General features: G+C 50.3%; 1 protein-coding gene across 5 annotated transcripts in view; it reads right to left on the bottom strand.

Annotated features, from left to right (window-relative positions):
- The window catches only part of TNK2 (tyrosine kinase non receptor 2), a 46,510-nt gene extending 29,490 nt beyond the window's left edge, over positions 1 to 17,020 (bottom strand). Inside the window, exons 1-2 of one of the 5 annotated variants that reach the window (XM_079767071.1) lie at positions 15,865 to 17,020; positions 1,634 to 1,772 (exon numbers count right to left, since the gene is read on the bottom strand). Coding sequence is in view for 1 of the 5 variants with exons in the window: in XM_079767067.1 (XP_079623193.1) it covers positions 627 to 755 (129 nt within the window). In the remaining 4 variants the exon portion in view is untranslated. Of the gene's footprint in view, positions 1 to 257; positions 434 to 626; positions 947 to 1,633; positions 1,773 to 15,864 lie in introns of those variants that run through there. The other 4 variants (XM_079767070.1, XM_079767067.1, XM_079767072.1 and 1 more) reach the window with 4 other exon arrangements.
- Positions 17,021 to 18,098: the final 1,078 nt, after the last annotated feature.

Below are 18,098 nucleotides of genomic sequence, written 5' to 3'. Positions count from 1 at the left end.
CGCTCCGACCGCGGCAGGCCCCTCCCCCAGTCCTGTCCTGTCTGCTCTCACGAGCCGCCGCCTCTCCGCAGGGCCACAGCCCGATCCCCAGAGCCATGGCTCCCCTCGGCCCCTTGGTCTCCAGGATCCCAGAGCTCCACAGCCACCAGCTTGGTTCTGGGGATTCAAGGGTCCCCATAGTCCATGATAAGGTGGGGGGGGGGGGTGTTCCATCCCAGAAGCATACAGAACAGAAGCACGCCCTGTCCTGAACCAACCTGAGACCCCTCCCTCTAGCCATGCGGCCTGAAGCCTATCCCTCCACCCGCGCATCGTCCACTGAGCTCCACAATGAGCCCACCTGCCGGGCTCCCTGCGGCTCCTCTTCACTCCGCTCCACCCTCTCCGCCAGCCGCAAACCTGCCGGGCCCTGCACGGTGAGAGCCACGCCTCCTCCGGCACGGCCCCAGCCCCCACCCCCCTACGCCTCCTCGTAGCCCGGCCTTGACCTTTCCCTTCCGCCCCCTCCCCCGGAGAGCCCGGGCGGTGCGCACGGAAGGGCAGGGCAGAGTGCTGGGGCTGACCGCTCCGGCCTCAGGAGAGTGCCCGCGTGCCCACGCTGCCTGCTGGAGGGGCCGCTCCTATACCTGCCCACCACGGACTCTCGCCCAGCACGCAGGTGAGGCCTTGGCTGGCACAGGAAGCCCCGCCGCACAGGCTCCTCCTCCCCCTCCCTCCGGCCCCAAGGGCTGCAAGGCGGACGCACACCCTCTCATTGTGCTGGCATCTGAAGCATCCACTGACTCCACAGGAACAGGTATTTGCGGCTGGGCTCGGGGAGCTTCACCCCTTCCAGGGTGGGGGCAGAGGAGGAGAGAGGGGCTGAGACGCCCGGCCACACACTCACCATCGAGTGAGGCGCGATCCCAGGCGGGCACTAGGCGAGTTTTCCCCGAAGGCTCCCCCTCCTCACAAGCATGACCCTGCCAGGCAGCGGGTTTATTCTAGGCAGAAACTTCCCTGCACCTTACTGCAGCTATGACAGAAACCAGTTGTGAGAGTAGCTGCAAGAACCCGAAGTCCGATGGCTGTGGAGAAAAGAGGCTGAAAATGCCAGGCCCCTTCTTTCTTCTCCTGGTCTGATCCAAACCATTCCTCCTTCCTGCTTTTTTCTCCCTTCCTCTTCCCCTATAAGCCCCCTGCCATCTTGATATAAAGATATCCACAGGACCCAACCTGCCTCTAGGATTTGGGGAATCCAGCCAACTCGCACACCTCTCTGGTCTGTAACTTGCCCCCATATCTCTAAAAGGGAGCCGGGAGTAGCCAGGAATCTGCTGTGGAGCCCCCTCCCCCAGCCTCTCCAACAGCATCAGTGAAGTGACAAATCCATACCGAGGAGCAGACGTGACATGTAATTTCCGGCCAAGAGGATTTTTCCAAAACAATCTACCGTATTCTCGGGACTATATGCCAATCCCACCTCCAAGCCAGCCCTCCCTCTGCCACCTCTGCCCTCCCTCTTCTCCAAGCCCTAGAGGAAAAAACAACATATTGGGGGGGGGGGGGGGTAATACTGGTAGCTCCTCTCTCAGCCAGAGGATTATCTTGCCTTACATGTCAGTCCCACGAAGCCCAGTCAGCTTCAACTCACCCTCTGTGAGCAGGACCCAAGCTTCTGGATCCAGGCCAGGCTGGTTCCCCTCAGGTCCTCATCCCAGAGGGAACTGCATTAGGCAGCCCCACACCTTCAGGTCAGCCAGGTCTGACATCATGCTGGTCTGAGAAGGAGGCTGGCCAGGGGCCAAAGGAGAGAAGGGGATGATTCAGATGCATACCATGGCTGTTCACACCCTCTCCATCTCCAGGACACAGGCCCACTCCCTCCCAGGGGAGCTGGGCATCTGAGAGCCTGAGGACTGGCAAGGCTGAGGCATACTTGGCAGCAGGGCTGGGCCTACAGGCCCCGAGTCCAGCCCTAAAGCCTCTTCGCCCTTCTCGTTAACTGCTGGTGTTTCCTAAGACTTTTGAACACTCCCTTCTTGATGGATGTTCTGTCCGTGGGGGTCATCATCTCTCCTCCTAGAACTCCAATTACCACCATGAGCTATCTGTCTCCGTTCCCGAGTTCCTGAAGCTCTAGACCCACATTCCTACACATTACAGGGCAGCCCCACCAGGAGGATGCATAGTAAGTACCACAAATTCTGCATGTCCAGACTGAGCTCATCATTAACCACTTAAACAAAGCTCATGGGTGCTCCTGTATCCTGATTGAAAATCACAAGCCTACACCAGCCACCCAAGCTAGAAACCTCACCCCTGGCCCCCACAGCCATCCTACCTTCCCTAGGCAGGCCACAAAATCTTATTGTTTCTGCCTCTTTATTATTCCTCCCATCAATACCACTGGGATCAAAATGCAGGCAGGCCTGGGCTGAAATCCTGACTCTGTCACTTTCTAGTTGGGCAACTTTTGGGCAAATGACTTAACCTCTAAGCCTCAATTTCCTCATCTGTTAAATGGGGACAAATAGTACCTCCTTCATAGAGTGTAGACTCAATGAGATCATGAATAGCACACTTAGCACAGCACCTGGCACACAGTTGCCTATTGTTATTATTGTCATGTGAACACAGAGCTGAAGTCCCTCCCCTGCTTAAAGCCTTCTGTAGCTCCTCATTGAGCCAAATACAAGGCCCTTCAGGATCCACTCCTTGTCTATTTGTCCATCTCTTACCATTTCCCTTCAACTCCATCTCTTACCATTTCCCTTCAAATGTCCCCATGTTTTCAAATCCAGTCAAGCAAGCACCTTCATGGAAAGAGGGGCTGCCAAACTCATGACAGCCACTCCTGTCCCAGACCCACTAAGCTACTTGGCTCCCACAAAGCCACTTCAGCCCCAGGGACAACATGGCCGGTCACTCAGGCAGAAGGGGAGTCTTGCATTGGCCTTCCCTTCTCAGGAAGGCCTTCTCAGTGGAGGAGAGAGAAAGGGATAGGGAAGAGAGGGGGAGAGGGGGGAAGAGGGAGGGGGGGGACCCGAAGGGGAAAGGGGAGTGACAGGGAGGAAAGGCAGGGCACAGAAGCAGAGGCAGGTACCTCAGACCGAGGGCCCCTCCTATGCCTCATCTCCTTAGACCTCCATGGAGAAAGAGGTGTAAGGATCCTCAGAGAGGAAAGGATCTGACTAAGCATCATGACACAGACCAACACTGAATTCAACACCTCCCCGCAAGTACCAACTTGGTCCTGAAAGTATTTTGTAACTGCTTCATGCTCCACCAGCTGGAGACTGGCATGCCAACCCTGACGCTCAGAGACAGGACACTGCGAGCCCTAATGTATCCCTGGAGCACTCTCCCCCCCCAACACACACACCACTCAAGTGTGACGGGATAAATTCCTGCAGCTGCCCGGGTCTTACGCACACCATGCCAACCCTCTGGCCCAGGCACCAGCATGGCACCAAGGCCCGGCAGTGTCTCCGAGGAAGGGGGGGCTGTAGTGCCAGCAGCCAGGCACTCCCAGAGCTCTTCCAGGGCTAGGCCGAGGACGCCCAGCTAGTCACCCGCATTCTGGCTCAGGCCTCACCCCACCCCCACCCCTGGGGAGAGCCTAGAGCTGAAGTGGCCTATTGTTGGGCCCTGGAGGTGGGGTGGGGAAAGCCGGAGCTGTGTATTGTAAATCATTGACTCTGCCAGGGGGACTGCTCATCCCCAGGTCCACAGCAGAACCCCAGGAGCTAGGTACATCCAGGGCAGATCAGGCTGTGGGGCCCAGGAGACGAAGGGTCTGAACCTGGGAGAGAAATGTCAGGGACTTCAAGATATTTAAGATACCGTAAATCCCACCATCTCCTGCCCACCCATTTTAGCAATAGGGAAACTAAGACCCTAAATTGGAAGGGACTGGCCTGGTCCAAGGCACTAAGAACCTGTCACACGGAATGAATCTCCAGGAGCTGGGGGAGGTCAACAATTCAGAGTGGCCAACAATGGTCTCTTCTGACCACTGAGGAGGAGCGGCCCTGCCAAGATCAGGGACAAGTGAAGGTCAGGGGCCCAGAGAGGAGACCCTGACTCCTTAGGAGACAGCATACAGAGGAAAGGCAGAGATGAGAAGAACCCGGTGTCCTCAGACCCGCGGAGGCCCTTGGCTTCGGGTTCCTCAGGAGGTACAACTGCTGAAAGGAGAGGCCAGGCCAAACCTCTCACCCTACACCCCTCCTCAGTCCCTCATATACCTACTCTGTTTTCACCGTGTGCTAGGATTTGGGGGAAGTATAAAGGAGAAGTCACAGTCTGGGCTCTCAAGAAAACATTATGTGCAGGTTCTTTACTAAAAGCTTTATTTTCATTGGCCGGTTTAAACCCCCACCCCTTACTACTCTACATTATTCCCATTTTACAGATAAGAAAACTAGCTCTGAAGAGGTGGCCATGATCACCCAGAAAGTAAGAAATGAAGCCAGAATTCTGTACACTACATTGCTTGGCTCAAGGATGCAGGCCCATGGTGGATAGAGCCGGGATCTTATCCATTAAATGTATACTGGCCCTAACCGGTTTGGCTCAGTGGATAGAGCGTCGGCCTGCAGACTCAAGAGTCCCAGGTTCGATTCCGGTCAAGGGCATGTACCTTGGTTGCGGGCACATCCCCAGTAGGGGGTGTGCAGGAGGCAGCTGATCGATGTTTCTCTCTCATCGATGTTTCTAACTCTCTATCCCTCTCCCTTCCTCTCTGTAAAAAATCAATAAAATATATTTTAAAAAAGAAATAAATGTATACTGGATACTGAATGAATTCATGGATTCTCTAAGGTTAACGAGGGGATAGATGTTCTAGGAGAAAACTGTAGATTGCAAACATGCACATAATTTCACTCCTTCCCAAAACTCTACCAATACTACAATTGAAAAAGGAGACATTTTTGCATGGCAGAAGTCCCCAAGGATAAGAAGAGTAGAGACAACCACAACAAAACTTCGGAAGCTGGAAAGCAGATGGGCCTGTGACAATTGAGAGGGTGTGCTCTACCAAAAAAAAACTACAGAGTAAACCAACGAAGGAGAAGACACCAGATACAGGAAACAGAAGATCCCAACTCCGAAGGGCTGTGAAGGAAATGCCCAGGATGCCAAGAGGACAGCTAAGCACCATGATAGAAAGCAACCAGTCCGTGCTGCTTCAGGGCACAAGGCTCTGAAACCTCTTCCGAAAGATGAAGCTGACAGCACACCGAATGGAAAACAACATCTTGATAAATTTAGACAGCTACTGGAGAGTTTGACTAATTGAAAGATACATAGAAAACTAAGCAAACAGAAAAACCAACTCCAGGGAGAACAAGGAGTGGTGCAGGAAAGGAAAAGTCATCATAGTTTACTACACCATCACAAGGTAAACTCGGACAGTAGGGTGAAGAAAAAAAACGAGATATACCTAGAGTGGATGGACTGAAAGATAGGAAGCATTAAAAGGTGGAGAGGGGGAATGAGGGAATTAAAGTCAAATCCTCATCTTGGACCAAGATGGAATAATAGAGATTAGATTTCATTTCCTGTCTGAAATAACAATGACAGAAAAATAGATAAAATACACAAAATGGCTTTAAAGGTATCAGATATCAGGAAACAAAAGACACTGATTCCCCTGAGACAGGAAACAAAGACCCCAGCCCTACAGTTGGGTTTCCAAACTACGGCCCAGGGAAGGGAACCAGTCACACCCCAAAAGACGCCCTTAGCTGGGGAGATGGAGCTGAGTCTGGGGGTACGCCTGTGGCCAGAGTTCACAGAACAGATCATCAGAAAAGAGGGCACCATAAAGGTCTATAAAGGGCCCTCTCCAATATTCAGCTGAGTTCTGATCATCACGTGAATGTGCAGAAACTACCCAAGTCTGTGGGGGAAAACACTCAAAAGGATAGAAGTAACAGTGTCTGGTACTCACAAGTCTGGGAAAAGTGCCTATTCCTAACCGGTTGGAAAAGCTAGGCACTGAGTAGAATATACAAATGGGCCTTGCCTCAGCAGTGGGGAATTATTAGCCCTAGACTGAGCACAGCTCTGGTCCCATTTAACAAATCTTAAAAACAAGACCCAAGAGGATCACACTATTTCCAAGTCACTTAACTACATCCCTGAACAAAGCTCAAGAATATTTAACCCTTTGCACTCGCTTGCTTTTTTCTCGATTCCTTTATTCTAATGCTAACTGTGTCGAGTCACACTCGACATCCGAGTGCAAAAGGTTAATACACAGCAACCAACAAGAAAATTCACACTGTCTGGCATCCAATAAAAAATTACTAGGCATACAAAACTCTGTAATCCTATATAATAAAAAGGGAATATGCAAATTGACCATCACTCCGTCACAAATATGGCGGTGCCCACAGTGGAGGTGGGGGTTTCCGTAACACAAGATGGCTGCGCCCACGGCAGAGGCTGAGTTCCCGTAAGGAGCCTTATAACGAGAGCAATCAGCAGGACCTGAGGCTGCGCACCCCCCCACCCCGTGGGGCTTCACAGGGGACCTCAGGCCACGCCCCCCACCCGGTGGGGCTTGGCAGGGGACCTCAGGCTGTGCCCCCACCCTGGCGCCAGGCCAGGGGACCTCAGGCCACGCCCCCCACCCGGTGGGGCTTGGCGGGGGACCTCAAGGTGTGCCAGGGAACCTTGGGCTGCTTCCCCCGCCCCAGCGCCAGGCCTGGGGATCTCAGGCCATGCCCCCCGCCCCGGGCCAGGGGACCTCAGGCTGCACCGTCCGCCTGGCAGGGCTTAACAGGGGACCTCAAGGTGCTCTCCCCCCCCGCCCCAGTGCTGGGCCGGGGGACCTCAGGCTGCTTCCCTTGCCCTGGGCCGGGGGACCTCAGCCCACGCCCCCCAGCCCTGGTGCCGGGCCAGGGGACCTGAGGCTGCGCCCCGCGCCAGCGGGGTTTGACAAGGGTGGGCCCAATGGTGGGGGGGGGGGGGGGGGGCGGGCGGCCAGGTCTGGGTCTTGCGCAATTTTGAGGTGCACGTGGGTGGGCGGGGACTTGACTCTGGGTCCCGTGGTGCACCCGAGACTCTGACAGGAGGAAAATTTTCATATACATTTTACTAATTTCTTTCATCTCTGACACTTCTATTATAGAGAAAGGGCAAATAGCTATATTAAAATATTTCCTCTAATTAATCCCCTTTTAAATGTGAACGAATTTCATGCACTGGGCCACTAGTCCATAATAAGGAGAAAAAGCAATCAATCAAAACCAACCCAGAACTGACATACATTAGAATTAGTAGACAAAGACATTAAAACAATTATTATAACCATATTTTTAAAAGACTATAATTGAACTTCTAGAATAAGAACTACACATTATGAGATGAAAATATAAACTAAATGGAATTAAAGGCAGATTAGACACTGCAGAAGAAAAACTTGAAGACACAGTACTAGAAATTCCAAAATGAAACACAGAGGAAAAAAGAGATTCCTTTTTAAGTGAACAGTGGGACAATTTCAAGTGGCCTAACATACATATAATTAGAGTGCTTAAAGAAAGAAGAAAGTTGGGAACAGAAAAAATATTTGAAGAACTTACGGCTGAAATTTTCCAAATTGGATGAAAACTAAGCCTACAGATTCAAGAAGTTCAGTGAACTCCAAGTACAAGGCACATGAAGGAAACTACACAAACACATATCATAATCAAACTGCTCAAAATCAGTGATAAAGTGAAAATCTTAAAAGTAGCTGGGGAAGGCGAGGGAGACATGTTGCACATAGAGAAAGAAAGATAAAGATGAAATAATAGAAATGAGAAGACAATGGCACATCATTAAAGTACTGAAAGAAAAACTAACTAGAATTCTATTTCAATGGAAATATCTTTTTTTGTTGTTAGTTCATGTCTTTTATTAACCCATATACAATTACTTGTCTTCTGGTTTGCTGAAGTAATAGTTCAGGCAACATTTGCCACAATGTCTGTCAAAGTGGCTGGTCATAAAAACTCCAGCATTCATCTAAAGAGCACTCCCAACTAAGGCAACTGATTTTGCCATTCTCATCCACTCTGTAGCACTTTAGGACAGCCAGCTTAACCTTTTTTCTCTTATGTTCATTCTTCTGGGGACTGGTGTTTAAGACTTCCTCTTCCTTGTCTTAGCACCACCACGAAGTTTCAACACAAGATAAAGAGGAAACTTCTTTGGAATGTTGTACTCAGACAAAGAACATCCATCTTCCAGTTGCTTGCCAGCAAAGATCAGTCTTTGCTGATTAGGAGGAATTCCTTCCTTATTCTGGATCTTGGCCTTTACCTTTTTTTTTATTGTGTCCAAGGATTCAACCTCGAGAGTGATGTTCTTCCCTGTAAGGGTTTTCATAAAAATCTGCACCTTGGCCTTGATTCCACCGCAGATGGCAGATCAGAAAATGAAAATATATTTTTTAAATAAAGGCTAAATAAACTTTTTAAACATATAAAAGCTGAAAGAATTCAGCATCAGCAGACAAACCTACACTACAATAAATGTTAAGGTCCTTCAGATAAAGGAAAATAATGCCATATAGAAATATGGATCTCTGCCTCCTAAACGTTCCATACTTGGGAATGAGCTTGAAACCCGGGCATGTGCCCTGACTAGGAATTAAACCAGCAACCTCTCGGTTCGTGGGTCGATGCTCAACAACTGAGCCACACCAGCCAGGGGGAGAGTCAGTGTTTAATAAGTACAGAGTTTCAGTTTTACAAGATGAAAAATATTAAGAAGGTGGATGGTGATGATGGCTGTACAACAATATGAATTTACCTAACAATACTGAACTGTACACTTCAAAATGGTTAAAACGGTAAATTTTATGTTATGTATATCTATAATAATAAAAGCGTAATATGCTAATTAGACCAGACATCCTTCCGGGATGAAGCTGGGGCTGCAGCTGTGGCTGCGAGGGAGGGATCCAGGCAGCTGCAGCTGCGAAGGCCTACTCTTGCATGAATTCCATGCATCGGGACTCTAGCTTTACCATAATTAAGCTAAATAAAAATTTAAAAATAAAAAATCAAACACCATAAAAAAGTATCATTTACAATGGCACCAAAAATATGTTAATACTCACGGATATATTTGACAAAACATGTGAAAGATGTACACACTGTAGACTATATACCATTGGTGAAATTCTTAAATAAACACAGAGCTCTACGGTGTTCATGGGTCAGAAAGTTCAATGCTGCTAAGATGTCAATTCTCCCCAAATTAATCTATAGATTCAATATAACCCCAATAAAAATCCCAGTAGGTTTTGTGTTTTGTAGAAATTAATAAATTGATTCTAAAATGCATATGGAAATGCTAAGAACCTAGAACAACTAAAGCAATTTTGAAAAGGAAGAACAATGTTTAAGATCTTACCCTGATATCAACACTTACTATAAATCTACAGTGATTAAGATAATGGGATAAAGATATTCCAACAGATCAATGGAACAAAACAGAGCCCAGAATTAGATCTACACATATACAGATTTTTAAAAAATATTTTTTTACTGATTTTAGAGAGGAAAGGAGAGGGAAAGAGAGATAGAAACATCAATGATGAGAATCACTGATCCGCTACCTCCTGCACAGCCCCCACTGGGGACTGAGCCCATAATCCCGCATGTGCCCTGACTGGGAATCAAACCATGACTTCCTGGTTCATAGGTTGACGCTCAACTGCTGAGCCACACTGGCCAGGCCAGACAATTGATTTTTGACAAAGGTGCAAAGGCAACTCCATAGACAGACAAGTCTTTTCAAGAAATGGTGCTGGAAGAACTGGATCTCCACACATAAGAAACTGAATTTCAATTCATACCTTGCACCATATACAAGAATTAGCCCCAAATGGAACAGAGACCTAAAAGCAAAACCCATAACTATAAAACTTGTAGGAGAAAACACAGGAGCAAACCAGTGCTTTGGGTTAGGCAAAGGTTTCTTCATCATCACACTAAAAGCACAATCCATAAAAACCAAACAAACAAGTTCATAAATTAGATTTCATTAAAATTTAAAACTTCTGCTCTTCCAAAGGCACTGTTAAGAGAATTAAAATGTAAGCCAGAGATTGGAAGAAAATATTTGCAAATCACATATCCAATAAAAAAGGCTTGTATTCAGAACGTATAAAGAGTTCTCAAAACTCGCCAAAACGGGTTTGGCTCAGTGGATAGAGCGTCGACCTGTGGACTGAAGGGTCCCGGGTTCGATTCCGGTCAGGGGCTTGTGCCTTGGTTGTGGGCACGTCCCCAGTGGGGGGTGTGCAGGAGGCAGCTGATCGACGTTTCTCTCTCATCGATGTTTCTAACTCTCTATCCCTCTCCCTTCCTCTCTGTAAAAAATCAATAGGGTGCGTTTTAAAAAAAAAAAAGAGTTCTCAAAACTCAATATGGAAAAAAACAAAACTCATTCAATTAAAAACTGGGCAAACAGCCCTAGCCAGCTTGGCTCATTGGATAGAGTGTCAGCCTGCGGACTAAAGGGTCCCGGGTTCGATTTTGGCCAAGGGCACATGCCTGGGTTGTGGCTCGATCCCCAGTGGGGGGTGTGCAGGAGGCAGCCGATCAATGATTCTCTCTTATCATTGATGTTTCTCTCTCTCTCTCCTTCTCTCTTCCTCTCTGAAATCAATAAAGAAATATATTTTTTTAAAAAATGGGCAAACAATTTGAAGACATATCATCAAAGATATATAGATGATTAATAAGAACATGAAAAATGTTCAATGACATTACTCATTAGGAAAATGCAAATTAAAACCACAATGAGATACAACTACAGACCTATTAGAATGTCTCAAATTAGAGACCAAGTGTTGACAAAAAAGTGGACAAACTAGAACTATCATACACAACTGGTGGGTATGTAAAATGGTACAACCACTTTGGAAACAGTCTGGCAGTTTCTATCATATGATCCAACCATTCTAGTCCTAAGAATGTACTCAAGAGAAATAAAAAGCATTTGTCCATACAAAGACTTCAACAAATGCTCATAGTTTTATTTGTACAGGAAAACCGCGATCCTCAATATAACAGGTTAATTCGGGCAAGGGGGTGTCTGTTAAAGCTGAAAGTCCTTCTATATATATAAAAGTCTAAGCGACCATCCGACCATTCAACCGGTAGCTATGACGTGCACTGACCACCAGGGGGCAGATGCTCAACACAGGAGCTGCCTAGCTGCGGTGACTTAGCAGCTGCGGTTCTTGGATGACGCACCCAGAACCAGAGAGGAGGGAGCCTGATTCCGGGGTGCGTTACCCAAGAACTGCCCTCTTGCAATCTAGGATCCCTCAGGGGATGTAGGAGAGCCGGTTTGGCTCAATCCCCGCAGGCCAGGCCAGGGAACCCCACCTGCCAGAGGGACCCTGCTCACTCCGCAGACGCCCTTCGAGCCCCGGCACCGCCCTAGGTGCACCGGTCAGGGAGGGACCGAGGGAGGTTGGCTCCAGGGTGTTTCCAGCCTGTCTTGCCCAGTCCCGCCCCACCAGCCACCTTCTAATTAATTTCCTTTCAATGTGCACAAATCCGTGCACCGGGCCTCTAGTTATATAATAAAGTAGATTTTCTGAATGCATATGTTAAAAAATTGACAAATTAGCTTACCAGGTTTTACTTATGTAAACATGTTTGTGTAATTAAAATTAAATATGTATGAAAAGTAATTTTAAATGTATATTGAATAGATCTAGTAAATATGTGCATTCACCAGTCACCACAAGTAAACAAATGCACATGGCTGGGGAATGGCTCAGTGCACACCTGAACATAGGGTGGCCATCTGAATATCTGGAGGCTGGCAGCCATTAATATTGCTGCAGAGCCGAAACCGGTTTGGCTCAGTGGATAGAGCATCGGCCTTCGGACTCAAGGGTCCCAGGTTCGATTCCGGTCAAGGGCATGTACCTTGGCTGCGGGCACATCCCCAGTAGGGGGTGTGCAAGGGGCAGCTGATCGATATTTCTCTCTCATCGATGTTTCTAACTCTCTATCCCTCTCTCTTCCTCTCTGTAAAAAATCAATAAAAATATATTTAAAAATATATATATATATTGCTGCAGAGCCCGGCTGTGTGGCTCAGAAGTTGAGCGTTGACCTATGAACCAGAAGGTCACACAGTTCGATTCCCAGTCAAAGGCACATGCCTAGGTTGCAGGCTCAATCCCCTGAGGGGGCTGTGTAGGAGGCAGCCAATCAATGATTATCTCTCATCATTGATGTTCCTATCTCTCTCTCCCTCTACCTTCCTCTCTGAAATCAATAAAAATATTTAGCCCTAACCGGTTTGGCTCAGTGGATAGAGCGTCGGCCTGCAGACTGAATGGTCCGAGGTTCGATTCCAGTCAAGGGCATGTACCTTGGTTGCGGGCACATCCCCAATAGGGGGTGTGCAAGAGGCAGCTGATTGATGTTTCTCTTCATTGATGTTTCTAACTCTCTATCCCTCTCCCTTTCTCTCTGAAAAAAATCAATAAAATGTATTTTAAAAAATTAAAAAAAATTTTTTTTAAATGTTTAAAAAATATATATATATATATTAAAAAAAAAAAAAAAACCTGCTACAGAGCCCTGGCCAGTGTGGCTCCGTTGTTAGAGTGTTGGCCCATTCACCGAAGGATCACGGGTTCGATTCCCAGCAAGGGCACATACTTGGGCTGCAGGTTGTATCCCCGGACCCAGTTGGGGCACGTGCAGGAGGCAACCAATCGAAGTGTCTCTCTCACATTGATGTTTCTTTCTCTCTTTCTCTCTCCCGCTCCCTCTAAAAAACATTAGTGGGAAAAATATCCTCGGGTGAGGATTAACAAGAAAAAAAAGAAAACTGCTGCAGAAAGTCAAGACCAGGCGATAACAGAACCAATAACGGCACAAAATGCTGTGTAATCACATGCTAGTCATTCACTGAACACTCCATGAGCAGTGACTCTTGGATTTAAATATGTAGACTATAGTTATAGATGTGTAATATTTATTTATGTCGGCAAAATTACTAGTGTTTTTCCAACATATGGCTTATTCCCTAAAATTTGTTAAAAACAGTGAATATTAATAACAAAAAAACAGCCTGTTAACTTAATTATAAGCAAATCTAAGTTAAAAGCATTTTAAAATTAACAGGATGTTAATTTTCACATGATATATGGACCAGAAATTTTGTCCATTAAATCGAGGTCCACAAAATCGAGGGTTTACTGTAATAACCAAAAACTGAAAACAACCCATTGATATGAGAATGAATAAACAGACTGTGGTGTACACATACAATGGAATGCTACTCAGCAATGAAAAGGAATGTGCTATTGATATCCAAAACAACGTGGATGAATCTCAAAATAATCATGGTGAGTGAAAAAAGCCAGGCAAAAAAAGAGCTCATGCTGTATGGTTCCAGTTACATAAAATTCTAGGTAATGTCAACTAATGTATAATGACAGAAAGCAAACCAGTCTGTTGTTACCTGGGGAAGGGGGATGGCAAAGGAGGGGTGGGATGGAAGGATTACAAAACTTTTGGGAGTTTGGGAATAATGGGTATGCTCATTATCCTGATTGTGGTGTGGTTTCACAAATATATACATATATTAAAACATTAAATTATGTTTTAAATATGTTCCACTTATCTTATATCATTATACCGCAATAAAACTATTATTAAAAACAAATAAAAAAGCACTTCATGTTCCAGAATAAAGCACAGGGCAGGGGGATAATTGTGGGCTTATGGGCCAGAGTAAAAGGTCTGGAAGCACTGGCCCCTCCTCCCCAACATCTGCCAACCAGAGCTGCCGGGGAGGGGGTACCAGACTGACAAAGCAGGGTCTGAGCCCTCAGCACTCAAGACACTGGGGAGCCAGCAAGCTCAGTCGCTGAGCACTGACCTATGGACCAGGAGGTCACAGTTCAATTCCTGTCAGGGCATATGCCCAGGTTGCAGACTCTATCCCCAATGTGGGGTGTGCAGAAGGCAGCCAATCAATGATTCTCTCTCATTATTGATGTTTCTATTTCTTTCTCCTCCCTTCCTTTCTAAAATCAATAAAATATATTAAAAAAAAAAAAAAAAAGACACTGTGGTGAAAGGCATGGCCCACCACACAGAAAAGGAAATTGAAACCCAAAGGTGTTATCTTGCCCCAGGAGGTTATGTAGCTCATAAGTAATCGAAACCCAGATCTGGCAGAATCTTCCTCCTCATCTTCATCTACCACAAATTCAAAAAAGGGGACTTGAAGTAAGTGAAGATGTGTGCTTATGTGTACATGTTTAGAACAATTTTTGTTGTTGCTGTTAATCCTCACCCGAGGATAGTTTCCCATTGATTCAGGGGCGGGGGGGGGGGGGGGGGGGGGGCAAGGGAGGGAGGGAAAGAGAGAGAGAAACATTGATGTGAGAAAGACACACAGATTGATTGCCTCCCACCGGAGACCTGACCAGGGCCAGGGATCCAGCCTACAATCCAGGTACATGCCCTTGACTGGAATCGAACCCAGGACCCTTCAGTCTGCGGGCAGACACTCTATAGGGCTAGAACAGACAATTTTATGCACTGAAGCCAGAGGGACAGAACCAGTCTGGCTATCCCAGAAGAACCGGGCACCCTGGACACAGCACCTGAAGTTCAGGTACCTGAGTATTTGGGGTGGCAGTGAGACAGGCAGGCGTGGGATGAAGCTGACAGACAAGTCTGGGTTTGATGGAGGAGCAGGCTAACCGGCTCCTCCAGCACAGTCCCAGGGGCTGCCTACCCAGGAAGTCACCACCACTCCCGCCCAACAATTTCTACCCGGTCTGCTTCAGACAGGCGCCTGGGGGCCATGTGACCTAGAGCCACACCTCGGGCTGGTGCAGAGACTGGTCCCAGTGAAAGGCCCTGAAGCAAGCTGCAATTCTGCACACCATCTCCCAGTCCCCAAGGACTCGAGAAGCAAAAACCCAGACAGTACTGGATAAGAGGTGAGCAGCCCCTCTGGGGCCAGGAATGAGAAGGCCTGACACCCAAGCCATGAAGGAATCAACAGAAAGTCAAATCTAGCACTGACCCCTGCAAACCCCACCTCTAGGCTGGTCTAGGAGCTGGCTTCAGCTGGTACCAAACTCACGATGCCACAGCCGACCATCTGTCTACCTCCACAGGCTAGGGCTGAGGTCTGGGCCACAAAGGATGCCCCGAGTCCAGTGGTGTAGATCTCCTGTCCTCTCCCACCCCTTTCAGGCTGGGGTCCTCTCAGGAGACAGACAGCCTACCTAGTAGCTCTCCACCCTTCTGCCCACTATTCATCCTTGGCTCCGGGCCCTCCACATTAATCAACTGTGACAAGAAGGTGTGGCGGGAGCAGGTCAGGCTCGTGCCCAAGTCACTGGCTGCCACACAAGATAAGGTCCTGTTAACACAATGCTGCCCTCTTCCCTTTTTCAGAACGTGTTGTCAGGACTTGTGGCAACAACCTATTGCACCATCCCGGCTACAGCGTGGCATGGAGACACCCCTATCTCCAAAGGTAGACAAGTGGAGGGATGACAGCCTCCTCCGCCACCTCAGCCTGTGGCTACCCCTCTCTTCCCTCTGCCCAGGCCTGGCAGCCACCCAGTCTCACCTCCAGTCTAGACTCTAAGGAAATGCCCCATCACTCTAGTTGGCATGTAAGGGACTGGGGGGGCGGGGGGGGGGGCGGAGTTCTGCCTCGCTGTTGAAAACTGCACTGCTTCCTCCCTCCCCGGGTTTAAACACGGGGCAGTGAACAAGGGCAGTTTGGAGAGCACCCTCACCTGAGGTAAGGGCAGTCTCCCGGCTCCCAAACACCCCAATTCCGGCGGAGAGCAGAAATGGGCTTCCTTACCTCCCGCTGCCTCTCTGCAGGCACGGCTTTGGTGATGTCCAGACTGGGGTGGCAGGAGAGGATCCAGCAGGACACAGCCTGCTCTCAGGCAGTCGCTTCCACCGCTCCCAGGCTCACAGCGCTCTTCTGCTCCCCACCCCTCAAACCCCTACATCTTGGGCTCCCTTCCGCCCCGGGGCGATCCTGGTCCTGGGCAGCCCGCCTGTGGCTTACCACCTCCTCCGCCGCCGGCGCCTCCGGGTCCTGAGCCCCTCAGGGGGCCCCTCTCCCCCCTGGAACCCCTTCCCGTCCAGGTAGGTTTCCTGGACCGCCCGCACCACCTGTCCCTCCTGCACCCCGGGAAGCCAATTTGCTTCCTGCACCCCCAGGCGCCCCTCTCCCTCAGGGCCCTGGGGCCCCACAGGCCGTGCCCTCCCCACCAGCTCGAGTCTCTCTCTGCGAGTCCGGGCCTCTCCCAGAACCACCGCCTCCCGTCCGAGGTGCCCGCAGCTCTCCCAGGGATGCCCGCCCTGCTCCCCCGAACTTTCAGGCCCCTTCCCGCGCTCCCAGGAGCGGTCCCCGAATTCGGACAGCTGCGGCAGCCGGCGTGGGCTCCCCTCCCCCCGCTCCTGCACCCCGGAAAGGGCCTCCCCACGCTCCTGCACTGCGGGGCTGCCTTCCCCCTTCTCCTGGTGCTGCTTGCGGGCCCCCAGCCCCACCTCTTGCACCCCAGGCCAGCTCACAGAGCTTGTCCACTGCGACGGGCGCCTCCAGTCCGCGCCGTCCGGCGTCCCCCACACCACCCCCAGGCTGGGCTCCCGGCCGCGGCCGCCCCGCTCCTGCACCCACGGGCCCACGCCGCCCTCCTCCTGCACCGCCGGACCCACGCCCCCCTGCTCCTCCACGCCGAGCTTCAGCCCGCGGAGCTGCTGCGGCCCCCAGCTGAGCACTCCGACCCGCTGCGGCTGCTGCTCGGGCAGCGCCGGACTCAGTCCGCCCCGCTCCTCCTCCGCGCCCTGCTGGGGGTCCCCCGCCCGCGCCGCCCAGCGCACTCGCTTGCCCCCCAGAGGCCGCGCGGTCCCGCCTCTCCAGATGGTGCTGCCCGGGGCGCTCGCTCACACCGCCCCCCGCCCGCTCCTTCCGCCCCGTCCCCCGGGAGGGGGCTGCGGAGTCGCGTCCCTCCGACTCCGCCGTCGACCCCACGTCCCCGGCGCGTCTCCCGCCCTCCCCTCCGGGCGTCGACGCTCGCCCAATGGGCGCCGAGCCCTGCTCCGGCCCCCGCAGGTGCTGCGGCCCCGCGCGCCGGCCCGCGAGCCAGGAGCGCCCGCCCTCCCGCCCGAGTCCCCGGAGCCAGCCTGCGCCTGCGCTGCCGAAGGCGGGGCGGGGGGCGGGGCCCAGCACGCCCTCTTAAAGGGCCAGGTTCCGCTTGCTCCTCCCCCTACCCTCTCTCCCGGCCTCCCTCTCTCCCCTTTCGTCGTTGCACTCCTCCTTCCTCCTTCAGGCTCTGTGTGCGTCTTCCAGGGATGCCAAAAAAGGAAGGAGAGGTGAAGCATTAGGTCAGGAGTTAATACTGGGAAGGAGTAGTCAACCACACCCAATGGAGGAGCACTGAAATAGGAGTCTTGAATTCGAAGAAGCAGTTCAGTTGTGCTGAGTTACCGTGTGTCAGAGTAAAACGTCACTTCCCTCTGGCCTCAGTTGCTTCGTTTCTAAAATGAGGAGGATGGATTGGGAAGTTTACCAGGGCATAATCTAATGAGTGTTTGATTGCAGAGAAAGAGTCTAGTCCTAATAGATAAAATGGAGCCCAGGGGCCTAGGAACCTAGGCCAACCCCATCCTTTCCCAACAGAGGGCAGAGGGTACTTGAAGGGTATTTCAATAAGGGAGAGCTCTCAGGCAGGTGACACTTTCTGCTGAGAACACAGGCAGAAAGAGCCCCAGGCAAAAAAAAAAGGGGGGGTGGCTTCCTCCTGTCAGGGTCCTTTTAGGGGTGACCATGAGACCGAAAGTGGTACAGAATTATAAATGTATTAGGTCATCTGTAAACCAGATGGGTTGAGCCCTAAAATGGCACCAGCACCCAGGGATGGGAGTCCGAGAATTTAAAGGACTCTAGATGGGCTTTTTGTGCGGGGCATTCTCTGGGCCTCTGTGGCCCTCTTCTCCCTGTACCCACAAAGGAGGAGAAAACTTAGAGCTCCTCCTCCCAGTGATAGTGCAGCCTACAGACCCAGTTCCTGGCCCAGCCTTGGG

Source organism: Cnephaeus nilssonii (genome assembly GCF_951640355.1).
Source record: "Cnephaeus nilssonii genome assembly, chromosome: 3".
Taxonomy (NCBI): domain Eukaryota; kingdom Metazoa; phylum Chordata; class Mammalia; order Chiroptera; family Vespertilionidae; genus Cnephaeus; species Cnephaeus nilssonii.
This window is presented reverse-complemented; position numbering and strand designations above follow the sequence as displayed.